At 35.4% G+C, this 25857-nt stretch overlaps 1 protein-coding gene across 10 annotated transcripts in view; it reads left to right on the plus strand.

Annotated features, from left to right (window-relative positions):
- NOL4 (nucleolar protein 4) overlaps positions 1 to 25857 on the plus strand; it is a 407984-nt gene that overhangs the window by 109508 nt on the left and 272619 nt on the right. For all 10 annotated transcript variants that reach the window (XM_023207729.1, XM_023207730.1, XM_023207721.1 and 7 more), the window contains 3 exons: positions 2165 to 2276; positions 3165 to 3277; positions 13472 to 13604. In XM_023207729.1, coding sequence (XP_023063497.1) covers positions 2216 to 2276; positions 3165 to 3277; positions 13472 to 13604 — 307 coding nt within the window. In that variant the 5' untranslated portion in view covers positions 2165 to 2215. The remainder of the gene's footprint in view (positions 1 to 2164; positions 2277 to 3164; positions 3278 to 13471; positions 13605 to 25857) is intronic.

Genomic DNA, 25857 nt, shown 5'->3' on the forward strand with positions numbered 1-25857 from the left:
ATGTATACATGAGCACAAACCTATTTTTGACTGTTACATGTAGTATTTTTCAGAGTAAAGCTATAAAACTAATGTGATATGATTATTAAGAATTTCAAGAAAATTTGATTTGGGGTTAAATGCTGCTAGACAAGTCATAGGATTGATTCAGGTCAATGATAAATCTATCCAGAAGGGATTTCTACATAAGTGCTTCATTAGCATGGGGAAAAGAGAAACTTTCAGAAAGTATCAGGGCTGTGGAAGCCAATCAAGTGTCTCTCCAACTCCATCACTTACCTATCTATCTTTTGATGAAATGTTTCTCTTTTATAAAGTAGATAAAACATTTAATAGAAATCTAGAAAAACCAATGGAGCTTTTGCCTGAAATCCTATTTGATAATAAATTTACTGGTCAGACCCATGAGTTCTAATGGACTATAACTCGATATGATTTAAAATATAAAACATAAGGATGGAGGATGCCTTTTTTTTCTTCTGAATTAGTATAAAGTATTTCTTCAGGGAGTAAGAAAATAATGATCTCTAATGAAATAAATCAGCTAAAAGTATTTATTCTCTCTGTAAAAACAGAAAAATAGAATTTAAATTCATATATGCTGTATGCGTTTATAGAAAAAGAGAGAGAAAATGAATGAGAATGTAAATTATATATATATATTCTTGTTAAATAATATAAAATTTTTCATAAAATAGTTTAGAATTGTTCTGATCATTATCCTCACGCAATAACTGCATAGTCTGAAGCAGTATTTTTTGAAGTCTGGATATCTTAGTCTGTCAATATTATATTTAAAAATAAGAGTTCTGTATTTCAACCCCTAGGATTATTGAATTTTAATGACCTGAATGTGGATTATCAATGGCAGATTTTAATTGTAAGCTTGTTTCTCCTCTTCAGTATTCTTATCACTCCTTTTCCCTTAAAGTCAATAGGATTAGGCTATGTGGTACAAACTGATTTTAATATTAAATTAAGAGAAAATGAGCTTTACAATTTGGGATCTCAGTATATGGGGTTTCCTCAAGTCTATGCTCCTATAGCATGGATAAGCAAAAGGTGACTCCATCACCACTAAGAGAACTAGCACCCGTTTACACTTAATTATACATTTGTTGCACATTTTCCCTCACTTTTACTAATTTAAAATACATCAGTGTTTGTAAGGACTATAGATGCACCTAAGAAATCATCTGTGGCATTTATGTCTTATTTGCAACTCATTTATTCCTATTGCTTATCTTATATTTCATGTAAAATGTTAGTGCTATGGTGGAAAACTTAAGCCCTGCATCAGACTTCTTACCAGCACTGTCTGAGTCACTGTAAGCTTTTATTTAAAGATATTCAACTATCTATCAGTTTCGCTTAAGGAATTATTTGCTTTGATGGGAGAACTTGGTTTTTGAAAAGTTAATATTTATAAAATTACTGTAATGGTAGTATAGATTTCTAACTTGATTCTAGATCTTGGTTCTGAAAACAAAGCTCTACATAGGCCACAGAAAAGGCTTGCTCTAACAGTCAGTGTGAGCTATTATGGACATATATTATTAAAAATTGACATAAAATAAATGAAATATGTGGCCTAAATGCATTTCCAGGTGTGTCATTTTCTGTGGAAGGGATGATTCACTGCAGTAAATATATACATGAGGTCTGTTTGAATTTATTTTTTATTCTCACTTAAAATATTTTGAAAAGCATCAATGAAGAAATGTTCATTGTGCAAAATCCAAAGTTTATTGCTCCTTCTTGGGGCTAAATTACAAAAAAAAGTATTTAAAATTGGATACAAATTTGATTGTGCTAGCAGTAACTTTAACAACAATGTTGGCAATGTTTAATAATAAGGAAAATTCATTAGGATATCTGTACATGTGATTATTTTACCTGAAAGAAATGCAAAAATATAAACAGATGCTCATCGAGATGTGGTTGATTTTTATCTCCACATGGCCTTATTGGCTCTTATTAAAAGTCATCTAATCAAGTTTGATAGATATTTCTTGAAATGATGCATGGTATGCAATGCATGCTTTCATTGTGCTTCCTGCCATTATGGAATAACGTGTCTTATTTGGAAATACAATGATCATTTCTGTTAAATCATGCTCAGCCAGCTTATATAATAACACCTATATTTTGTGAATCATTTCAGATTTCAGAGAGCTATGCCTTCCTACCAAGAGAAGCGGTGACACGATTTCTAATGAGCTGCTCAGAGTGCCAGAAAAGAATGCATTTAAACCCAGATGGAACAGATCATAAAGGTAGTTGCAGTGTCAAATAGTGAGATTTAAAGCAATTTTATTCATAATGGCAATTTATATCTCACATTTTTATAAAAACGTGGTAGACTGAAACAGTTCAACAAGTCAGATCATCTCATTTATTCAAGTAGGAGGCAGTGAATTTTGAATATCCACTTACAAAGTAATTCAGTGCCCATTGTTAGAAGAAAGACAGTTTCAGCTGTGGCAAATAACATTTTTCCCTGTAATAATGTTTTAATTTTCACTTATTATATGTATTTCATGGTATTTTAGATATATTCCACAAGGAAATTGGTTTCTATCAATGTCTTTTCAAGTCTACCGATTCTTTATTTCTAAAAATTATGAATAATGTGGAGTTTCTTTGCTAAAAAGTTTTACATAAAAATTATGATTTGGCTTTAGTTCTCATTAAAATTATAGAAAATTATTTAGCTAAATATGACTTTCTCTCAGAGATTCTGTCAGTCTCAGAGATACATTTTTGCTGGCTCATTCCTATGTCTTAAAGGTTAAATGGAATGGCCAAAAGCAAAAAATGGAGCAAATTTCATTTGGTATTCAAAAAATACATATAGAAAGTAAAGCAGAGAAGAAAAATACAAATAATTGTGTTAGTCACCACATTAGGTTTATCTATGGTTACTCAGGATGTTTAAAAGTTCCCCTGCACTTAGAAAAAATTAATTAGTACTATTAAACAGTATCAGTACACCTTTGTAGAACCTTACTAGTTATTTTTTCTACCATCCAACTATAATGCTACCATGCTTTAAGACACTTGGTATCTAAAATCCTGTTTCAATTTGGAGAAATAGATCATTTTCAAATTACAGGTAGAATGCAGTGTCACTTTCATTACCCATTAAAAATGTTTTATTACAGATAACGGAAAACCTCCCACTTTGGTGACCAGCATGATTGACTACAACATGCCAATTACCATGGCCTACATGAAGCACATGAAACTGCAGCTGCTAAACTCACAGCAAGATGAGGTAAAATAAAAACATCTACATTTGCATCACTTACAAATTGGAACGAAGCTTGATAACCACGACTATCATATTAAGCATGATGGCATTTTGAAGATAGTAATTTATTTTTTAATGAATGAATCTTACCACGGTTGCACAGATGGAGAAAGCGAGCAGAAACTCCTAGTCCACAATACAGAGCCCCTGTCTTAACACCTCTGTCTTAGTGTTATGTGGGAATTTGTTTGTTCCCAAGAAAGCTACATTTTCCTTAGTAGACCATAATTGAGCTGGCCTTGGTAAAGTGCTACAAAGTTCAGAGCGGGTAAGTTCACAATAAAATATCTGAAATAATTGAGATTCTAAGGAAATTTAAGTAGTAAGTCTATTTTGCATGGCAATCAGAAAAGTAGATTTAATGGGTATTTCAAGTCTTATCGTTTCTCCACCATTCAAACCTTATATAAATTTTAAAGTGATTTTTTAGTTAACTGCTATTCTATATGTTATTTATTTACTTCTGTGCATTTCCTAGAGACAGTCTGTGGTCATTCTTAATTAGAAGTGTTTTGATGTTTTCAGTTATTCTATTTAAATTGTATGGTGAAAATTTAGCAACATGCTGCATGTATAGACACTAAAAACATATTTCTTAAATACTCTGTAGGATTCTAGTTAGCTAGCCATTGCGGTTGAAGCTATGTCAAAGCAGGGACTAAGTTATATATGTATGGTTTATATTCTCCAAAATAAAGAACAATAGCAGATATACAGTAGGTGCTTAGTACATCCTTGTTGGCTAGTTAATACTCAATAGATGCATTTGGGTTATTTGTATTAGGAACAGGTCCAGGTCCTCAGGCTAATAAATTGTCTCCTTGAAATTTCTCTAAAACAGGAAATGAGGTTAAATGTTTATTTGTCAAACACAGAATTATTTGCTAAGCTATGATTGCATTCTTTTAAAATTACTTTGTTGAACTTACTTTATTCATAAAACTCAAATCAAGTTTTTAGTTTTCCTCTGTATTTAAGCAGGTTTAACCTGAAAGCTCTATTTATAAAATTGTTTGATCTCAATAGACATTACTCAGGCTATGCTCCTTACAAACATTCATATTAGTGCAGTGGCAATATTGGAATTTATATTGCCTCATGGCTACATATAAATAATTGAATAAATAGTAATAAAATCATTGGGTTAAAGACATCAATGACAATTAAGAAAATACTAATGTCCTTCCATCCCTGAGAATGATTAAAAAAACTATCTTCACAATTCATTATATAGTTGAAAAAAATTTTTAAATGTCTCATTAACTAGTTAGAGCTGTCAGATTATTTGTAGGAAGCTCATTTAGATGTTGATATGTTTATTTCTAGGCCAAAATGTAAGATGATTCAGTTTCTGCCAACAATGCGCCCACATATGCTGATCCCTTCTGGCTTCTAAAAAATCATAAGTATTTTACACAAAAGAAATAGATCCTTTAAAATTTATAACTGTATTAGAAAAATAACTCCTATCCTTATATTTTGAAAATACTAAATTGGATGTCACGCTGCCTTAAAATATTTAGATAAATGACTAGTTAGATTATTTGCAAAATTTTTAGAACATTGTGTTTATTGAAAGATGAAAAAGAGGTTAAGTAAAGGAAATCACATTAAAATGGAATTTAAGTGAAATATTCCTGTCTGACAAATTATATTTAAATTTGAATAAGCATTAATCCAGTAAGTTCAACCAATATTTATTCAGTACTTTCTATGTATTTGACCCTCCTGAAGAAAAACAGTGAATAAATTGAGAAAAATCTTTGTCGTTTGTGGAGGAAAATAGATAATAAAGAAAATAATGGCCATAGGTAAATAAGAAGATGCTAAATGCTATTAAGAGAAATAAAGAAGGCCAGACATGGGACTCCCTGTAGAACTAGGGAATCACAAGTTTAAAAGGCTTTATTAAAATGTGTTATTTGAGTAGAAGTGAAGGAAATGTGTGCATGTAGCAGAGGGATACAGTGAAAAGTTCCTGAGGCAGGTGCATATCTAGTAGCTGTAGGAACAGCAAGACAGTCAACATGGTTGGAACAGAATGCTCAAGGAAGAGGAAAATAGGAGAGGAGTTTAAAGAGATAGTGGAAAGAGATATATAGAGTCTTACATTTTAAGAACTTTTAAATTTTACTCCGAGTAATATGGGGAGCCATTAGAAGGTTTTGAGCAGAGAAGTCATGTGATCTGATCCATATTTTAACTTAATCATGTGGGCTGAGAATAGACTGAAGAGGAAAAAAAAAAAAAAAAAAAAACTGGATGCACAGACACCAGTAGAAGGTTATTACAGAAATCAGTGTGGGTAAGGAGTTAACAAAGCTCTATTCCTTCCTGCATGAGAAATTGGCCTTTGAAAACTTTTGGAGTTTGCTGTCCCGCAAAACTGAAATGATAACTGTGTTACTAGGCAACGTTGCTGTGGCAAAAATGATTCCAATTGTTAAACTGTATCAGAAGACTAGAAATATCTGGTGAGAATCTTTAGATTTCCTTGAGTTGAATAATTTTTGTAACTGACATGTCCTTTGTGGGGACCTTAAGGTATTAACTGTGGTGTGATAAGATATTTTGTCTCTTTTGGGGCATGGGGCTTCTCTGCCAAGTTTCCAACCTACCCAGTATGATTACTGTTTTCTTGTACCTGAGCTATATCACAGGAAGAGCTAAAGAAAATATGTCTAATTAACTATGTGAATTGCTACATGACCCCTTCAAGGGTTTCCATGGAAGTGAAACACCTGATGCTGCCCTGCTGTCAAGAGTTTCCTTTGCTACATGCTTCTAGAAGAAGCTGATGCTAAGGGTTTTCAATGGTCATCTTATGAGTATATATTTTAGTTGGATTTAACAAAAGCTTCTGAAGAATGTTTCAGGAAAGAAGATAATAGTGGCTTGGATCAAAGACATAGTGGTTTAGGTAGTGAAAAGAGGTGAAATTATATATAGATTTTAAGTTTTGCTGACAGATTCGATGAGAAGTGTGAAAGTCAAGAGTAGTAATGTCTCAGTAATCTGAGCAAGTAGGGTAGGATTGGTATTAACTAGTATAAGAAAAACTGGGGGTAGAAAACATTTGAGGTATGATATTGGAAGTTCAATTGTGAGCTCTTCATTAGAAATTCAAGTGGATTTAAGAGGTTTATTAGAGATTCAAGTAGATTTGTCAATTAGACAGTTGGCATGTGTGATTAAGAGCAAAGAATTAAGCTAGACATAAGGCCAAGCATCATCCGTTGGCAGATAGTGTGTGAAGCCATGTGCCTGAAGGTACTACCAAGGTAGCGAGTGTAGATTGAACAAACAAAGCCCAATAACGTTGATTTGGGAAATTCCAATGTTATAACATCTGGCAGATGAGGAGGAATCAACAGGGGATACTGAGAAAGAGCACCCAGGGTATCAGGAAAAGCAGGAGAGTTTGTGAACTAGAATAAAACTGGAAAAAAGGTTTTTCAGTATGTCTACGGTAATGTATTATGTCAAAGCAAGTGAAAAGTCAATTATACTGAAGTCTGAAAATTAAATTTGTATTTAGCCTGGTGGAAGTCAATGGTGTTCTTGACAAGAGCAGTTTTTATGGGGTGCTCAGGATGACAGCAGCAAAGTCATTGAAGAGTTTGCTATGAAGGGGAGCAGGGGAAAGAGGTAGGAGCTAGAGGGAGCATGGGAACAGGAGTTTTTTATTATTGTTTTTTATAAAATCAGAGAAATTATAGCATATTTACATGTTGACGGGATTCATGTAGCAGAGGAAAATAGTGATTTAGGAAAGAGGAAGGAGAATTGATGAAGCAATGTCCTTGGCATTAATAGGTAGGATTTCTTGTACAAAATTGGAAAAGTTGGCTTTAGAATGGAGCACAGACAGGAGGGATCAGATAGAGGTAGGAGAATGGAAATAGTCATGGAGATTATGGAATTGTTCTTCTATTTGCTCCTAATTCATCAGTTAACAACAACAACAAAAAAGCAAGAGTGAGGGTGTTTGAGAAGGTGTTGAAAGTTTGAGGAGAGAATGTGAAAAGTAGACAGTGAGGAGTGAATTAACCAGGAAAATGGACCTCTCTTGAGTTTCAAGTGAGGTCATTTAAATAATTGTTCATCTCTATATCCAGCTATACAGGGGCATGGGTAGAACAGAATAAGGCAAAAAACAGAATTACTCATATTTTGGGTCTTGTCAAAATAATAGAAGTGGTATAGGAGGGTATGATTAAAATGACAAGCCTTGGAATTCTAGCCACATAAGAAGATGAGTGAGGTCATGAGAGAGGGGGGCCGAGAGCAGGGAGGTCAGTGCCAAAGGGTTAGAGGGTTAGAATCAAGGAGTGATAAATATCAGTGGGATAGAAATTTCATCAGAATACTAGAATACATGCAATACTAGAGCAAGTGATATGGAAAATTTGAGATGTTGTTGTAGAGAATGGGATGCTTGAAATCAAGATTTTGGAGGATGTGCAGTTGCTGGTAATGAAATGCATACAACATGATTATGAGAGCGAAATGACTGAAGAAAGGTAGAGGACAAGATCATTAGGGAAGAGTTCATGGAAGTGACAGGTCAGGATGTTTCCAGAGATACTGAAATAACCAGGGATGTGTAGTTGTTGTCTTTTTTTTTTTTTTTTTTTTTGAGAGAAAGTCTCACTCTGTTGCCCATTCTGGAGTGCAGTAGCACGATCTCAGCTCCCTGCAACCTCTGCCTCCCGGGTTCAAGCGATTCTCCTGCCTCAGCCTCCTGAGTAGCTAGGATTACAGGTGCCCACCACCTTGTCAGGCTAATTTTTATATTTTTAGTAGAGATAGGGTTTCACCATGTTGGCCAGGCTGGTCTCAAACTCCTGACCTCAGGTGACCCACCTGCCTCGGCCTCCCAAAGTGCTGGGTTTACAGGCGCGAACCACCGCGCCCAGCCTGAAATAATATTTTTAAACAGTTTGCTCAGACTGTCTTGTGAAAAATGTCAAAACATGTTCAAATGGCAAAATTCTATTAAATTACTCTTTTTATGTACCCATCAAAGAAAGAATTGATGTGGAGAGAAAAAATGCACAGGAAAATTTAGGAAACTGGCCATAAATAATTTACTACTTAGAACCACTGACATGTTGTTCCACCTCCATTTTGCAGATGGGGCACCAAGGTTTTTAGCTGATAAAACTTACCCTAATGATTAAACTGGTAGAGAGAAGATTAGGTATTTGAACCTAGGTTTAAATAACTTTGGAGCCCAAAGTCTTCCTACTCTGCAACACATCCACTTAAAGTTAGTATTAACTATTTGCTTTTTTAAGCAACAAATCAATGTAAATAGAATGCTATGTTGTAGCTCAAAGGGGAAAAATTAGATGGTTTTCAGTTTTCTTTTGCTATTTACCACCCCTAAAACTTAGTGACTTAATACAACAATGATTTATTAATACCCATTATTCTATGGGTTAAGCAGTTAGCCAAGAACCTCTGGGTGATTTATTTTGTTACTCCTGGCATAAGCTAGGATCATTTACTCAGTGACTTTCAATGGTAGCTGGACCTGGCTGGATAGTCCCAGAAAACCTCACTTAAGTACCTGGCTCCTTGATGCACCTTTATGCTCCTTTACGTGACCTCTCACTCTCTCCGTGGCTGGCTTATGCTTCCTCACAGTGTGCTGCTCTCAGGGTAATCAAACTTCTTATCTGACAGCTTTATTGTGTGGCAGCTGGTTTGCAAGAGACAGGAAGTGGGAGCTCCCTGTTGTTCTGGGACTGACACAACATTACTTCTGCCACATTTCTGCTGACCAAAGCAAATAACAAAATCAGCCTAGTTTCAAGGGGAGGAGTGAGAAATACTGTTCCTTGATCTGAGGAGTGGCACACATGTAAGGGGCAGTGGGGAGGGGAAGGGATCCATAGTAGCCATCTTTGGAAATTATCCACTGCATGGTCAATAACCATTAAAAAAACCTCAACCTCTTATATTAACCAAAATACAATTTTAGTGAATTAACTTGTTATTTGAGGCTTACCACATTGAGAAAGATTTTACAAAATACTATATCCAATATGAGATCATTTGACCTTCTTATGAACGATTGGTGAGGGTTTAAACTGGAACAAACTTTTTGGGGGATCATTTGATGGTAATTATTACACTTTTCAAATATATTTATATTACTTGACTAGAAATTCATCCTATGGAATGTGATAGATGAAGCAATTTATCTATTAAAATGTTTACTGTTTTGCTAGTAGTGAATGACTGAATATATTTTCAAGATCTCACAACAAAGGATTGTCAGATACGCACTGCCCAAGATGGTAGTCATTAGTCGCATGTGAATGTTTAAGTTTAACTGAACATCAATTAAAATTAACTAAAACTAAAAATTCAGGTCTTAAGTCACACTCACCATATTTCAAATGTTCAATAGCCACATACAACTAGTATTTACCTTACTGAATAGAGAATATTATAGAGCAATTCCATCATTGCACAATATTTTCTTGAACAGCACTGGACTGGGCTGATAGCCAGCATTAAATAGTTCATTGAACTACATGTAGCAGGACACTACCCCAAAGATGCTAATTCTAGGTCTGATATGTGGGACCTGGGGATATGAATTTTTAACAGAATCTACACTCATGCACACTAAGGTTTGAGATGATGAATTTCATAGAGATGCTGATAATGTAAGCTTTAATTTGATTTGAGCAGACGATAAGTTGTAAAAAATCAACAGAAAGAGAAGATTGGTGGAAGTGATTTCTAAGCAGTCTTAGGGGAAACTGTAAATGTTTGATTGAATAGCATACACATTATTTGGTAAACAATGGATAGGGCTACAAATTTATCAGGAGAGAAGTGACATGTTCAGAAATGGGAAGCTTAATTTGGCAATAGTTGATAGGCAGGACTGGTGTAGAGAAATTGGATGTGGATAAGTTAACTGAGAGACTATTATTATATAGTTTAGGAAATGGAAAAATACAATTTTGAACTAATCAGGCAGGACAATAGCAGGGGAAATCAGAAGGTACATGGTAGAGACCCTTTATAGGTAATATCTGGAACTTGGAAACTAAAATGAAATATGGAGCAGATTAGTGGTCTCCATTTCAAGCAACTTCTGAAGATAGAAATAAAAGCTCAATAACAAAGCTTTTGAAAAGTAAATAAGTGCCATGTTTAAAAGGGAAAAGACTGAAAAGAAAATTATTAGTTACAGTTAAATTGTTCTAATATTAAAACATTAAGTTTCAAGGAGGCAGAATTATTATGATCTCTGGTCATGACTTTCATTATCATGAGATTTTAGTCATGTAAGAAATAAGCTCACACAGTATGATGTGGAGAGTTTTTTTCTGGTTGTCAAACAAAATAGAATTTCATAGAGAAAAGAAATTAGATGAATGGTCTACAGATAATCGTGAATAAAATACTTAATATCAGATCAGTCAAGTTTTCTGATTCCTTAATCTTAGAAGCTTTCAGTAGTTTCTTCCTAGTGTAATTGGTATTATCTCTATGTTGGCAAAAAAGCACAAGCTTATATTTCATATACCTCTGCTAGCTTTTATTAAAAACAATAATTTAATCAATTATTAATTAGAATAGAATATACAGAATGAATACATGCACTTATTGTCATTAAAGCTTTTTGAAAATGTGTAACAATTGAATTCTAATAAGGAATGTAATTGTGAAAGTGAATTATATTTCATATGTAATAGTGGAAGAAAATATTTAAAATATTTTCAATTATTAAGCCACTTATGATGATAAATAATTTAACATGGTTTTTTTTAATTATAAAAATACATACGTATACATTTGGTTACATAAACATTTTAATCTCTCATCTGAATTTATTAAAACATATGCCGGCAAGAGTGTCAGCATACATTTTAGTGGTAGTAAAAAAAATAATAGATTTTCCATAATATGCTGTGGCTGTTTTTACAATCATTTCATAGAACAGGGTCTGTGACCTGAATCTTTACATTTAGCTCTTCTTTAAACATAAATACACACACACATACATATCCTCATATACATGTACATTTTACATATTTATATGCCATATAAATGATATTTTACCAGCTTACTTATAGTTAGCTTTTTGTGACCTTTGTAACAAATACTTATAAAGACTGTTTATGTGTTTATGTAAACACACAGCTACTTTAGTAACACATTTTGTTTGCCTTTACGTTATATTGAAATGTGTTATATTTTGTTGTATATGTTCATATACTGTAATAAATGTGCATATATTATATTCTGTAGAATTTATTGTATATTCCATATAGTAATATTAAACAGTTTTATTGTGCTTATCATGTACCTGACATTGTTCTAGATACTTTAAATATAGTACATTCCCTCACTCCTCATATGACTCTGTGAGATTGGCACAATTTTTATTTCTGTTGTATAGATAAAGAAACTGAAGCACAGTAAGTTGAGGTAACTTGCTTAAGGTAGCATATCTAATAACTGGCAGAATATGGACCTGAATGTAGGAAGTCTGGCTTCAGAGAATATCCTCTAAAATACTATGACATCACAGAAAGTATATATAGTGTATGTAATAGATATCTGTATCATCTATCAATGTGTGTATATATGTATGTATTTGTATATGATCAACATTAGTAACAAGTCCACATTGTTATTACTGATAATGTCAGTCCACATTGAAGTCTCTTATGTTTGCATACACACACAGACACAAACACACACACACTCACACACACACACTAGAATTTAGAATTGGAGTAAACATAATGAATTGAGAGAGGGCATGTAACTAAGAGAAGTCTATGTGGCTGATTGTCCAGAGATCTAACACAGTGGCATTTCCTTAGGGACTTAATGAAGTGCTAGTGCTACTCAGTGTGCCCAAGCATGACCCAGTCTTTGGTAAAGGAAAGACAACACAACCAAAACCACTGAGCCTGACTTAAGAATCAGAATGCCAATTTATTAGTCTACCAGGATGGTCTTGTTAGTTAATAATAGAAACTTCTTTGCTAATGCCAAGATGTCATTTATGAAACCAAGGTAATTCTTCCTATTCAAAGATGCTGTTTCCTCGAGTCTGGATGACTTCATATGACTACTGGTTCTAGTATATAATAGCAGGGACAATGATTTAACTTCTCTATGCCTCAATTTCTTCATCTATAAATTGTTTGCAAATTTGTAGCTAATTCATAGTTGTGATGAAATATAAATAACGTGTGCAACATAAATAGCAGCACTACTACTGCTGATTATTACATTAGTGTTAAACATTCAGATCAAACATTTACAAATTAAAGTCAAAGCTAGAGATTTTGATTAAACATTTACATTTTGCACAGGTTTTCTGGGCCTTCCAGCCTGTATAAGTACACCATTTGTCCAAAAATCAGTTCTCCAAATGAAGTTTGCTTCAGTAAAACGACCGCAATAATATATCCTAGATTTGGTTTAACATTTGGAAAGTTTTGATAAATTGGCCATTCAGCAAAGTGGCCTTTTGGTAATTCCATTTTATGAACTGACTTTTAGTAAATGTTTCATTCACAATTTTACCTAGAACTCCTTTTTGTGGTTGCCATGCAATTTATATTTGCTTGCAAAGAAAGAAAAGGTGTACTAAGATTACCTTGCTCTCCATTACATGTGGACTTTGAACCTAATATATAAGTTTGCTATATTAGAATCTATCCTGTTTGCCAATGAAAAATTTTTTATAAGACCCTTTCTGCATTCTAAGATTTCTGCTTACAACATTTTTCGGTCATTTAGTTTTTAATCAAAACTTGTATTTCTCTTTATGTTACATTTTATGATTAACTCTTTTAGAAGGTATTTACTATAAAATCATTCTTTCTTTATTCAGGTTAATTCCTAAACTACACTGTCTCTAAATATATATTTTTACCTTTAAAATATTGGAGTACATAGGGACATATTATTTCACAAGTCTTGAAATTCCTTGAAGGGAGAAATTATTCCATTGTTTGTTATTTTAAACATCCATTAGTTTGTAACATACTTTTCTGAATTCTGTAAACATTTACTGGTTACACTTCAATTGACCTTGTACATAAAATGGTTATTATTTAAATGTATTATATTTTTAAATGCTTGATGATATTTTAAAACTATTTTCAGGATGAAAGTTCAATAGAAAGTGATGAATTTGACATGAGTGATTCAACACGGATGTCAGCTGTGAACTCTGATCTTAGCTCCAATCTTGAAGAAAGAATGCAAAGTCCCCAGAATCTTCATGGCCAGCAAGATGGTAAGCCTTTCAGTTTGACTAAATAAGCAAAACAACCCCCCAAAAAACGAGTCAGAATGCATGGAAACAACTACCTCTTAATTCTTGTGTCAATTTTTAAAAATCTGCCTGTTTCTATGGGAAGTTTTCTCTATGTATTTAGGTTATGTCATCCGCTTCACTATTTTGTAATTCAAAACTTTGTTCAAAACCAAGGTGTTAGACTGATTTATAAGCAGATATTCGTTATAAAATTCAAGCTAATTCACGTTTTGCTCCTTGAACTTAAAATATGTGTTATATCAATACAGTTTGGTTTCTGTGATAATATTTTCTAGCTTTGATTTCTTGGGCTGTCATCCTTCTGACTAAATCAAGCATTTAAATGTGATCAAAAGATTAACTTGGATGTTTTTCTTTTATGTAAAAGACAAGTTTCAACCAAGAATCACTAGATATTAAAGGAAATTTTACCAGAGCAGTAGTGCTGAGTAAGACAATATTTTGCTGTGATTTTGAACTACTTTATTCAGCTGTTAAGGAAAGAAAGCTCATGATCTCTTATTCCTGGGTTCATTAAAGATTTCTGAATCAGCCTATTGTTCTTGATAGGAAGAAAGCTAGATATGTAGAGAAAGTAGATGTCATACTAACATTGTAGGCCTAATATTTTTGGAGATCTTTGAAAACTACCTTTGTAGATTTTTGTCTTTGTAAATATAAAATTATGCATACAAGTAAATTTGACTTATTTGGGTAATTGTGGACAAAAAGGGAAATTGGCCAATTATATTCAAAATTTGTTTATTGTTTCTATATTTAACAGGTTTATATGAACTTTTTGATTGAAGAATTTTGTACTTACATTTATAGATACTGAAAAAAACCTTTGCTTTCTCTGACAGTTGCTATTACAAACTGGTTGCAAAAGATTGCTATTTGTGTTCTGTTTGTGTTGGCAAGGTATAAGAAATCCCTAGTTTGAAGCATAAAAATCATCCAAGAACAGAAGGGCTTTTCTTTTTCTCATTTCAGATGAATCTTAAAAGATGGTGGTGTCCTTGTTAGCTTGAGTTATAAGAAAATGGGGAATGCATTGATTATCAGTGACTTTAAGATTGTATCTTACTTGCTATGTGCTAAAATAGCTATTGTAGTAGAAAAGTCATTTATTTGGAAATATTATACGAATGAAGTTTTTCTGATTTAGATATAAATTTTCTCTTTTCTTCTAAAACATGAGTAGGCATTCCTCAGATTTTGTATTTTTTAATGGCCATTGTATAGTACCAAGATCATAGAATAACTGAAATATTCTTCATAATGTGCATCACTCCATTAATTTGCTTATGCATTTAACTTAGTTATATCCTAACCATCTTAGTCCATAATTTTAGGGAATATAGATAATGTAGAGGATGTATAGAGAATGTAGAGGATGTCTCTCATCATGCAAATTAATTGTTTACTTGACTGAAATTGCAAGCTGTGGGTCTTTGGCTATGGCCAGCTGCTGTGATATAAATCTATATTGATTTTAATCAAATGCAGTGGAATAACTCCAAATATTATGTACTCTTAGGGAAAAGCACTTTCTCATGATATATTGATAAATGTTTCAAGGGTAATCACCTACCTAGTTGTTCCTTTTCTAACCTAGGCCTAACCCTTCCTTGCCTTACATATCAGATACTTTTTTCTTACATTTCTTGCTGAGTTTTCTCTTGCAATGATCCCTCCTCTTTCTCCTGCATTAGAGTTTTCCTCACTCTGCTGGATTATTAGAATCTACATACAAACATAATTTGATAAATATCTTCTTTAAGATGCCTCCATTGATTTTGTCTTTTTCCGTTTGTGCTGCTATAACCAAATACCTGAGACTGGATCATTTATAAAGAACAGAAATTTATCTCTCACAGTTCTGGAGTCCAAGATCTAGGTGCTAGTAGGTTCAGTGTCTGGAAGAGCTTGTTCTCCCATGATAGTGCATTTTTGCTGAATCCTCCCAAGGGAAGGAACACCATATCCTCTCATGCTGGCAGGATCCAAAGAGGGGTGAACTCCTCTGTCAAGCCCTTTTATTTTATTGTATTTTATTTTATTATTTTATTTTTGAGATGGAGTCTTGCTCTGTTGCCCAGACTGGAGTGCAGTGGTGTGATCTTGGCTCACTGCAACCTCTGTCTCTTGGGTTCAAGCAATTCTCTTGCCTCCGCCTCCCGAGTAGCGCGGACTACAGGCACATACCATCATGCCCAGCTAATTTATTTATTTTTTCTATTTTTAGTAGAGATGGGGTTTCACCATGTTGGCCAGGCTGGTTTTGAACTCCTGACCTCAAGTGATCTGCCTGTCTCGGCCTCCCAAAGTGCTGGGATTACAGGCATGAGCCACTGTGGCTGGCCTCTCAAGCCCTTTTGTAAGGGCACCTAATCCTATTCATGAGATGAGACTGACACATCCTAAAGGCCATACCTCTTAATACTGCTATGTTGGGGATTAAGTTTCAACATCAATTTTGGATGGGAAAGAAACATTTAACCATATCATATCCCATTGCACCTCTTCATTCATTGCCCTATTTCTCTGCACCACCCCTGCAAAAGACTTTATAGTGAAACTCTGTAAAAGTTGTCCCATTATTTCCACTCTACCCTTTTTGGCTCATCTCAAGTAGGCTTTCATCCTTGCCACCGACTTCACTTGTTCTTGTGAACATCACCAGCAGGCTTCTTCTTGCTTAATTCATTGGTCAACCCTTAGTCCTCATCTCCTTCAACACTAATGTTTAAGGACAACGCTCCCTATTTTTTTTTTTTTTTTTTTTTTGTCTGGTGCGATTTCTGTGTCATTCATCTCTGTGGGCTCCTTTTCCATGTTCTATTCCATAGACGCCAGAGTGCAGGCTTCATTTGAACTCTCTCTTCCTTATTCTCACTCCCTAGGACACCACATCTAATCATGTCGCTTTCCACACCATCTGTACCTAGATGAATCCCAAATTTATTTCTCTAAGCCCTGACATCTTTCCTGAGGTCAGGAATATCTCCCCTTACCTATTTTCTAATTGTTAACATTCTTCAGAGGACTTATCACTGTATGAAACTGCATTGTTTTTCTCACTTATTAGCTGTTTATCTTCTAGAATGAAAATACCATATTAATTAATGAGTCTTCACTTGCTTACAGTTTTCCTTTCATTGACTTCGTTTGAGATAGTTCTTATATGCTATATCATTTAAATGATTAAAATATAACTTTTCAGAATGATTATATTTTGTAACATAAGTTTTACATATTTATCTCCTTTTCTTTTGTCCTTCCTTCTGATAATGGTACTCTCCTAGGTAATTCATATTGACAACCTTCTGTAAAATTTCTTTTTTTCCTGTTTACAAATACACAACCATATACATACTCAGAAAATTTTGTCATCAAAAACCTAGAATTATGTCATTTATGCTCTTCTGTATCTTGATTTATTTGTCTAACATTACCTTTCTTTTAGAGCCTCCTATATTAGGGGTGAGTGTGTGTGTTTTTGTGTGTGTGCATATCACAGTGAGAAAAAAAAAAGGCATGGGACCTACTTCATATAGCACATAATTTTAAGGAATATATTTCAAATTCAGTGTTGCCACTATTGACACACAACTCTTTGTTGGAGAGGGATGTCCTCTGCATTGCATAATGTTTAGCAGATTCCTGGCCTCTACCTGCTGCATGTTCACAGTTCCCCTTCTCCCAACTGTGACAAAAAAAATGTCTTCCGATGTTACAAATGTCCCTTGTGGGACAAAATTACCCTAAGTTGAAAACAAATGGTATAGGTAGAGAATAAGGGTCTGTGCAAGAATCCAGTATGATGGGGATTGAGGAGACACAGTGGAGAGATGTTGAGAAGTAGGGGCTGAAGAAAAGTCTAAGAATCAGTGCCTAATTGACTTTCTGCAATCTCAGAATAGTTCTTTAGTTATGCTGTCCAAAATGATAGTCACTCTCCACATTGTGGCTATTGAGTACTTGAAATATGGCTAGTGTGACTGAGAAGCTATTGTAATTTAATTTTAATAGCTACACCTGGCTGGTGGCTACTGTGTCAGACAGTGTAGATATAGATCATTATTTTATTTTGACTGGCAGTTAAACTCCGTTCTCTGCAGCCATTGGTTGAATGTGTCTGAAGTCTGGAAAAACTATAGGAGAAATTCCTATTTTAACAGTTGACTGAAATCCCTGTTTAATATTTTGAAAATCTAAACAATACAAATTTTTTTAAGTTAAATTAAAAATGTTTTTTTAACATTAAGTGATTAACTTAAGATTTTATTTAGAGAAATTGAAGTAGGACATTATGATTTTTATGAATCCTTTCTAATAATTATAACAGGTAGGCATAAAAATGTCCTTATTGGGCACCATGTAAAATGAAGAGTAAAATAAGTTATTTTTTTCACAATTTTTATTTCACTATAGTTGTAGAAAATTTGAAAGGTATTCATTAAAAACAAAGGGAAAAGAAGACTATCCAATGTGCATTGTTTTGGAAATATGTATCTGTATATAGAGATATATATACACTCAGAAAAAGAGAAAAAGAAGAAAAATATTTTTCCCCAGGCTAGACAATTAGATAAAGGTCAAGAAGACACAAACCCGAATGAAGAATTTGTAATGAGGAGAATGCTTCAAGATTAATGTATAGTATTCTGCTCCTTTTGCCTTTTTTAGGTTTATAATATTTCCCTAACTCAATAAAAACATAAAGGCAAAAACTGCATAGAAACTGAATCTTTGCATAAACAGTATTTTACCCTCATTTTTGGTTTTGAGGAAGCTATGTTGAGCTATTTAAATTTTTTTTTTACAGACTTAAAGGAATGTTTTTAAGTTAAAATCATTTAAAGGTTATATATACGTCTGCTTTACTCATGAACACCTTCAAGGTGTTGTGGAATATAAGGAGCTTATTATGAAGGAAGCTTTGCAATGCAATGGCTGCGGTTCACAGAATTTCAAAAAGCATCTCGAGGCCTAACAGCTAAAGGCATCCTTCAAATATTCAGCAAATTGTAAGCGTTCTTGTTCTGCCATCCATTTAAATGGATTAGAAACAGAAATTTTGTCACTTGAGCTTCTGTGTTTGAATCTCAGGTCCTAGACATTTATGGCAGCATGGATTAGCTCAAAAAATTATTCCCTTTCCTAAATCAATTACTTAGTTTATTATGAATTTGTACCTTCTAAAACGACCGATGTTCATTCCTTGTCTGTGGTTAGTTTTGAAAAGATATGTGGCAAAAGATAAGTGTCAGATTTAGAAACAGACTTAAAGTTTCAGTTCAAAATAAATGTTTCTCTTCATTTTATAGAAGAATACTTTTCTAAGAACCATTTTAATCACTTTTCTAAGTTAACACTTTAATATAAACTATTGATATTTTGTAAGGGAGTAATTGTTCTTTTTTTAAGCGCAATTAGAAAGATTATTAGATATTACCAATATATTTATGTATTTTTCAATTGCAACAATTTATGTGTATATTTGTATTTTTGAAAAAGATAATAGGAATACAAAGGAATGTTGAGGCATACCCTTAAATTCTCTGTATGTCAGCTTAATCAGCTATAAAAGTAAGGGATTACAGTTTTAAAAAGTATACATTTCTTTTTAGACCTTATTTTCTATGATTTTGGTCATAACATCGCAGAATAAATTGCTTTTGGGAGAGCATGGTCAATATCCCTTGATTATCATATGTCAGTTGACTCAGTGGAGTAACAGACCTTTTTTAACACAGTTTTATTTTTTTTTCCTGCAGTGTTTAGTACTTCATTGTTGAACCAATGAATTGTTTATATATTGAAGTGTTTAACAAGCAGTGTAAGCAATGTCTGTATGCCAATCAAAGGGATGTGGTAATGTCTAGATACAATAAAGAGAGAGAAGGACTTGGAAATTAAGAGGCGCTCTCTCTCTCTCTCTCTCGCTGGGATAATATCACTTTCACCCAGGCTGGAGTGCAGTGACACAATCACAGCTCACTGTGTGCATGGCTGGCTAATTCTTAAATTGTTTTTGTAGAGATGGGGTATTGCTATGTTGCTCAGGCTTGTCTCAAACTCTTGGGCTCAAGTGATCCTCCCACCTCATCCTCCTAAAGTGTTGGGATTACCAGCGTGAGCCACATTGCCTGGCCAACAGTTCTGTTAAAGGGCTAGTTCATCAATACTTACTTCTACTTCTACTAATGACAAATTTAAATATATATATGTTCAAGGAAAATTTTCCATTCAAAGATATACTTGATAATTCTATTAGTATTTAGAAATAAATAGTTCATTTGCCAAAATTGGAGCAAATCTCCTTTTCTCGTATTATTTATATTATAAAATGCTTTGATATGCTTCAATTGATCAGCCTGTGTTTGCTAAGCAGGAAAAAAATTGAATTGAAATTTAGGGCTAAATTGCATACAAATATTAAAGTATAGCATAAATATATATGTGTGTATATATATACACATTTATGTATCTTACACATTGTGGTTAATTATACTAAACTTTGAAGACCTTTAGGTCTTACTTCACTCTTAAGAATAGGTAATTAGTTTCAAATTAAATAATAATTAAAATTATTATGTGAAATAATGGTATAAATATATTTAGGTAAATTAAAGGAAAGGCTAACATTCTGCATTCTAATAATTTGAATTGCTTGCCTTTGAATAAAGTCACATTTTCTATAAAAACATTGTGGTTCTCAGGGTCAAAATATTAGAAGACAGTTTCCAAACCTTAGAAAATTATCTTGGATATCTTTCTTTGAATATCTTTGGGCAAAAATTGAATCTTACTGATGTCTACTTAGTCCCTCAAGGGCTAGACTATAGAAAATGACAAGGGGGGGGGGGGAGCAAGATGGCCGAATAGGAACAGCTCCAGTCTCCATCTCCCAGCGCGAGCGACACAGAAGACCGGTGATTTCTGCATTTTCAACTGAGGTACTGGGGTCATCTGACTCGGGAGTGCCGGACAATCCGTGCGGGTCAGCTGCTGCAGCCTGACCAGCGAGAGCTGAAGCAGGGCGAGGCACCGCCTCACCTGGGAAGCGCGAGGGGGAAGGGAGTCCCTTTTCCTAGCCAGGGGAACTGAGACACACAACACCTGGAAAATCGGGTAACTCCCACCCCAATACGGCGCTATAACACTGGCACACCGGAGAATATATCCCACACCTGGCCGGGAGGGTCCCACACCCACGGAGCCTCCCTCCTTGCTAACACAGCAGTCTGCGGCAATCTAACCGCAAGGCAGCAGCGAGGCTGGGGGAGGGGCGACCGCCATCGCTGAGGCTTAAGTAGGTAAATAAAGCCGCTGGGAAGCTCGATCTGGGTGGAGCTCACAGCAGCTCAAGGAAACCTGCCTGTCTCTGTAGACTGCGCCTCTGGGGACAGGGCTCAGCTAAAGGAGCAGAAGCCTGTGCAAACGCGAACGACTCTGTCTGACAGCTTTGAAGAGAGCAGTGGATCTCCCAACACGGAGGTTGAGATCTGAGAAGGGGCAGTCTGCCTGCTCGAGTGGGTCCCTGACCCCTGAGTAGCCTAACTGGGAGACATCCCCCACTAGGGGCAGTCTGACACCCCACACCTCACAGGGTGGAGTACACCCCTGAGAGGAAGCTTCCAAAGCAAGAATCAGACAGGTGCACTCGCTGTTCAGCAATATTCTGTCTTCTGCAACCTCTGCTGCTGATACCCAGGAAAACAGGGTCTGGAGTGGACCTCAAGCAATCTCCAACAGACCTATAGCTGAGGGTCCTGACTGTCAGAAGGAAAACTATCAAACAGGAAGGTCACCTATACCAAAACCCCATCAGTACGTCACCATCATCAAAGACCAGAGACAGATAAAACCACAAAGATGGGGAAGAAGCAGGGCAGAAAAGCTGGAAATTCAAAAAATAAGAGCGCATCTCCTCCTGCAAAGGAGCACAGCCCATCGCCAGCAACGGATCAAAGCTGGTCAGAGAATGATTTTGATGAGATGAGAGAAGAAGGCTTCAGTCCATCAAACCTCTCAGAGCTAAAGGAGGAATTGCGTACCCAGCGCAAAGAAACTAAAAATCTTGAAAAAAGAGTGGAAGAATTGACAGCTAGACTAATTAATGCAGAGAAGGTCATAAACGAAATGACAGAGATGAAAACCATGACACGAGAAATACGTGACAAATGCACAAGCTTCAGTAACCGACTCGATCAACTGGAAGAAAGAGTATCAGCGATGGAGGATCAAATGAATGAAATGAAGCGAGAAGAGAAACCAAAAGAAAAAAGAAGAAAAAGAAATGAACAAAGCCTGCAAGAAGTATGGGATTATGTAAAAAGACCAAATCTACGTCTGATTGGGGTGCCTGAAAGTGAGGGGGAAAATGGAACCAAATTGGAAAACACTCTACAGGATATCATCCAGGAGAACTTCCCCAACCTAGCAGGGCAGGCCAACATTCAAATTCAGGAAATACAGAGAACGCCACAAAGATACTCCTCCAGAAGAGCAACTCCAAGACACATAATTGCCAGATTCACCAAAGTTGAAATGAAGGAAAAAATCTTAAGGGCAGCCAGAGAGAAAGGTCGGGTTACCCACAAAGGGAAGCCCATCAGACTGACAGCAGATCTCTCGGCAGAAACTCTACAAGCCAGAAGAGAGTGGGGGCCAATATTCAACGTTCTTAAAGAAAAGAATTTTAAACCCAGAATTTCATATCCAGCCAAACTAAGTTTCATAAGTGAAGGAGAAATAAAATTCTTTACAGATAAGCAAATGCTTAGAGATTTTGTCACCACCAGGCCTGCCTTACAAGAGACCCTGAAGGAAGCCCTAAACATGGAAAGGAACAACCGGTACCAGCCATTGCAAAAACATGCCAAAATGTAAAGACCATCGAGGCTAGGAAGAAACTGCATCAACTAATGAGCAAAATAACCAGTTAATAGCATAATGGCAGGATCACGCTGACACATAACAATATTAACCTTAAATGTAAATGGACTAAATGCTCCAATTAAAAGACACAGACTGGCAAACTGGGTAAAAAGTCAAGACCCATCAGTCTGCTGTCTTCAGGAGACCCATCTCACATGCAGAGACATACATAGGCTCAAAATAAAGGGATGGAGGAAGATCTACCAAGCAAATGGAGAACAAAGAAAAGCAGGGGTTGCAATCCTAGTCTCTGATAAAACAGACTTTAAACCATCAAAGATCAAAAGAGACAAAGAAGGCCATTACATAATGGTAAAGGGATCAATTCAACAGGAAGAGCTAACTATCCTAAATATATATGCACCCAATACAGGAGCACCCAGATTCATAAAGCAAGTCCTTAGAGACTTACAAAGAGACTTAGACTCCCATACAATAATAATGGGAGACTTCAACACTCCACTGTCAACATTAGACAGATCAACGAGACAGAAAGTTAACAAGGATATCCAGGAATTGAACTCATCTCTGCACCAAGCGGACCTAATAGACATCTATAGAACTCTCCACCCCAAGTCAACAGAATATACATTCTTCTCAGCACCACATCGCACTTATTCCAAAATTGACCACATAATTGGAAGTAAAGCACTCCTCAGCAAATGTAAAAGAACAGAAATTATAACAAACTGTCTCTCAGACCACAGTGCAATCAAACTAGAACTCAGGACTAAGAAACTCAATAAAAACCGCTCAACTACATGGAAACTGAACAACCTGCTCCTGAGTGACTACTGGGTACATAACGAAATGAAAGCAGAAATAAAGATGTTCTTTCAAACCAATGAGAACAAAGATACAACATACCAGAATCTCTGGGACACATTTAAAGCAGTGTGTAGAGGGAAATTTATAGCACTAAGTGCCCACAAGAGAAAGCAGGAAAGATCTAAAATTGACACTCTAACATCACAATTAAATGAACTAGAGAGGCAAGAGCAAACACATTCAAAAGCTAGCAGAAGGCAAGAAATAAGTAAGATCAGAGCAGAACTGAAGGAGCTAGAGACACAAAAAACCCTCCAAAAAATCAATGAATCCAGGAGTCGGTTTTTTGAAAAGATCAACAAAATTGACAGACCGCTAGCAAGGCTAATAAAGAAGAAAAAAGAGAGGAATCAAATAGACGCAATAAAAAATGATAAAGGGGATATCACCACCGACCCCACAGAAATACAAACTACCATCAGAGAATACTATAAACACCTCTACGCAAATCAACTAGAAAATCTAGAAGAAATGGATAATTTCCTGGACACGTACACTCTCCCAAGACTAAACCAGGAAGAAGTTGAATCCCTGAATAGACCAATAGCAGGCTCTGAATTTGAGGCAACAATTAATAGCCTACCCACCAAAAAAAGCCCAGGACCAGATGGATTCACAGCTGAATTCTACCAGAGGTACAAGGAGGAGCTGGTACCATTCCTTCTGAAACTATTCCAATCAATAGAAAAAGAGGGAATCCTCCCTAACTCATTTTATGAGGCCAACATCATCCTGATACCAAAGCCTGGCAGAGACACAACAAAAAAAGAGAATTTTAGACCAATCTCCCTGATGAACATCGATGCAAAAATCCTCAATAAAATACTGGCAAACCGGATTCAGCAGCACATCAAAAAGCTTATCCACCATGATCAAGTGGGCTTCATCCCTGGGATGCAAGGCTGGTTCAACATTCGCAAATCAATCAACGTAATCCAGCATATCAACAGAACCAAAGACAAGAACCACATGATTATCTCAATAGATGCAGAAAAGGCTTTTGACAAAATTCAACAGCCCTTCATGCTAAAAACGCTCAACAAATTCGGTATTGATGGAACGTACCTCAAAATAATAAGAGTTATTTATGACAAACCCACAGCTAATATCATACTGAATGGGCAAAAACTGGAAAAATTCCCTTTGAAAACTGGCACAAGACAGGGATGCCCTCTCTCACCACTCCTATTCAACATAGTGTTGGAAGTTCTGGCTAGGGCAATCAGGCAAGAGAAAGAAATCAAGGGTATTCAGTTAGGAAAAGAAGAAGTCAAATTGTCCCTGTTTGCAGATGACATGATTGTATATTTAGAAAACCCCATTGTCTCAGCCCAAAATCTTCTTAAGCTGATAAGCAACTTCAGCAAAGTCTCAGGATACAAAATTAATGTGCAAAAATCACAAGCATTCTTATACACCAGTAACAGACAAGTAGAGAGCCAAATCAGGAATGACCTTCCATTCACAATTGCTTCAAAGAGAATAAAATACCTAGGAATCCAACTTACAAGGGATGTAAACGACGTCTTCAAGGAGAACTACAAACCACTGCTCAGTGAAATCAAAGAGGACACAAACAAATGGAAGAACATACCATGCTCATGGATAGGAAGAATCAATATCGTGAAAATGGCCATACTGCCCAAGGTTATTTATAGATTCAATGCCATCCCCATCAAGCTACCAATGAGTTTCTTCACCGAATTGGAAAAAACTGCTTTAAAGGTCATATGGAACCAAAAAAGAGCCTGCATTGCCAAGACAATCCTAAGTCAAAAGGACAAAGCCAGAGGCGTCACGCTACCTGACTTCAAACTATACTACAAGGCTACAGTAACCAAAACAGCATGGTACTGGTACCAAAACAGAGATATAGACCAATGGAACAGAACGGAGTCCTCAGAAAAATGCCACACATCTACCACCATCTGATCTTTGACAAACCTGACAAAAACAAGAAATGGGGAAAGGATTCCCTATTTAATAAATGGTGCTGGGAAAATTGGCTAGCCATAAGTAGAAAGCTGAAACTGGATCCTTTCCTTACTCCTTATATGAACATTAATTCAAGATGGATTAGAGACTTAAATGTTAGACCTAATACCATAAAAACCCTAGAAGAAAATCTAGGTAATACCATTCAGGACATAGGCATGGGCAAGGACTTCATGTCTAAAACACCAAAAGCAACGGCAACAAAAGCCAAAATTGACAAATGGGATCTCATTAAACTAAAGAGCTTCTGCACAGCAAAAGAAACTACCATCAGAGTGAACAGGCAACCTACAGAATGGGAGAAAATTTTTGCAATCTACTCATCTGACAAAGGGCTAATTTCCAGAATCTACAAAGAACTCAAACAAATATACAAGAAAAAAACAACCCCATCAAAAAGTGGGGAAAGGATATGAACAGACATTTCTCAAAAGAAGACATTCATACAGCCAACAGACAC

This window comes from Piliocolobus tephrosceles, chromosome 18 (genome assembly GCF_002776525.5).
Source record: "Piliocolobus tephrosceles isolate RC106 chromosome 18, ASM277652v3, whole genome shotgun sequence".
In the NCBI taxonomy this organism is placed as follows: domain Eukaryota; kingdom Metazoa; phylum Chordata; class Mammalia; order Primates; family Cercopithecidae; genus Piliocolobus; species Piliocolobus tephrosceles.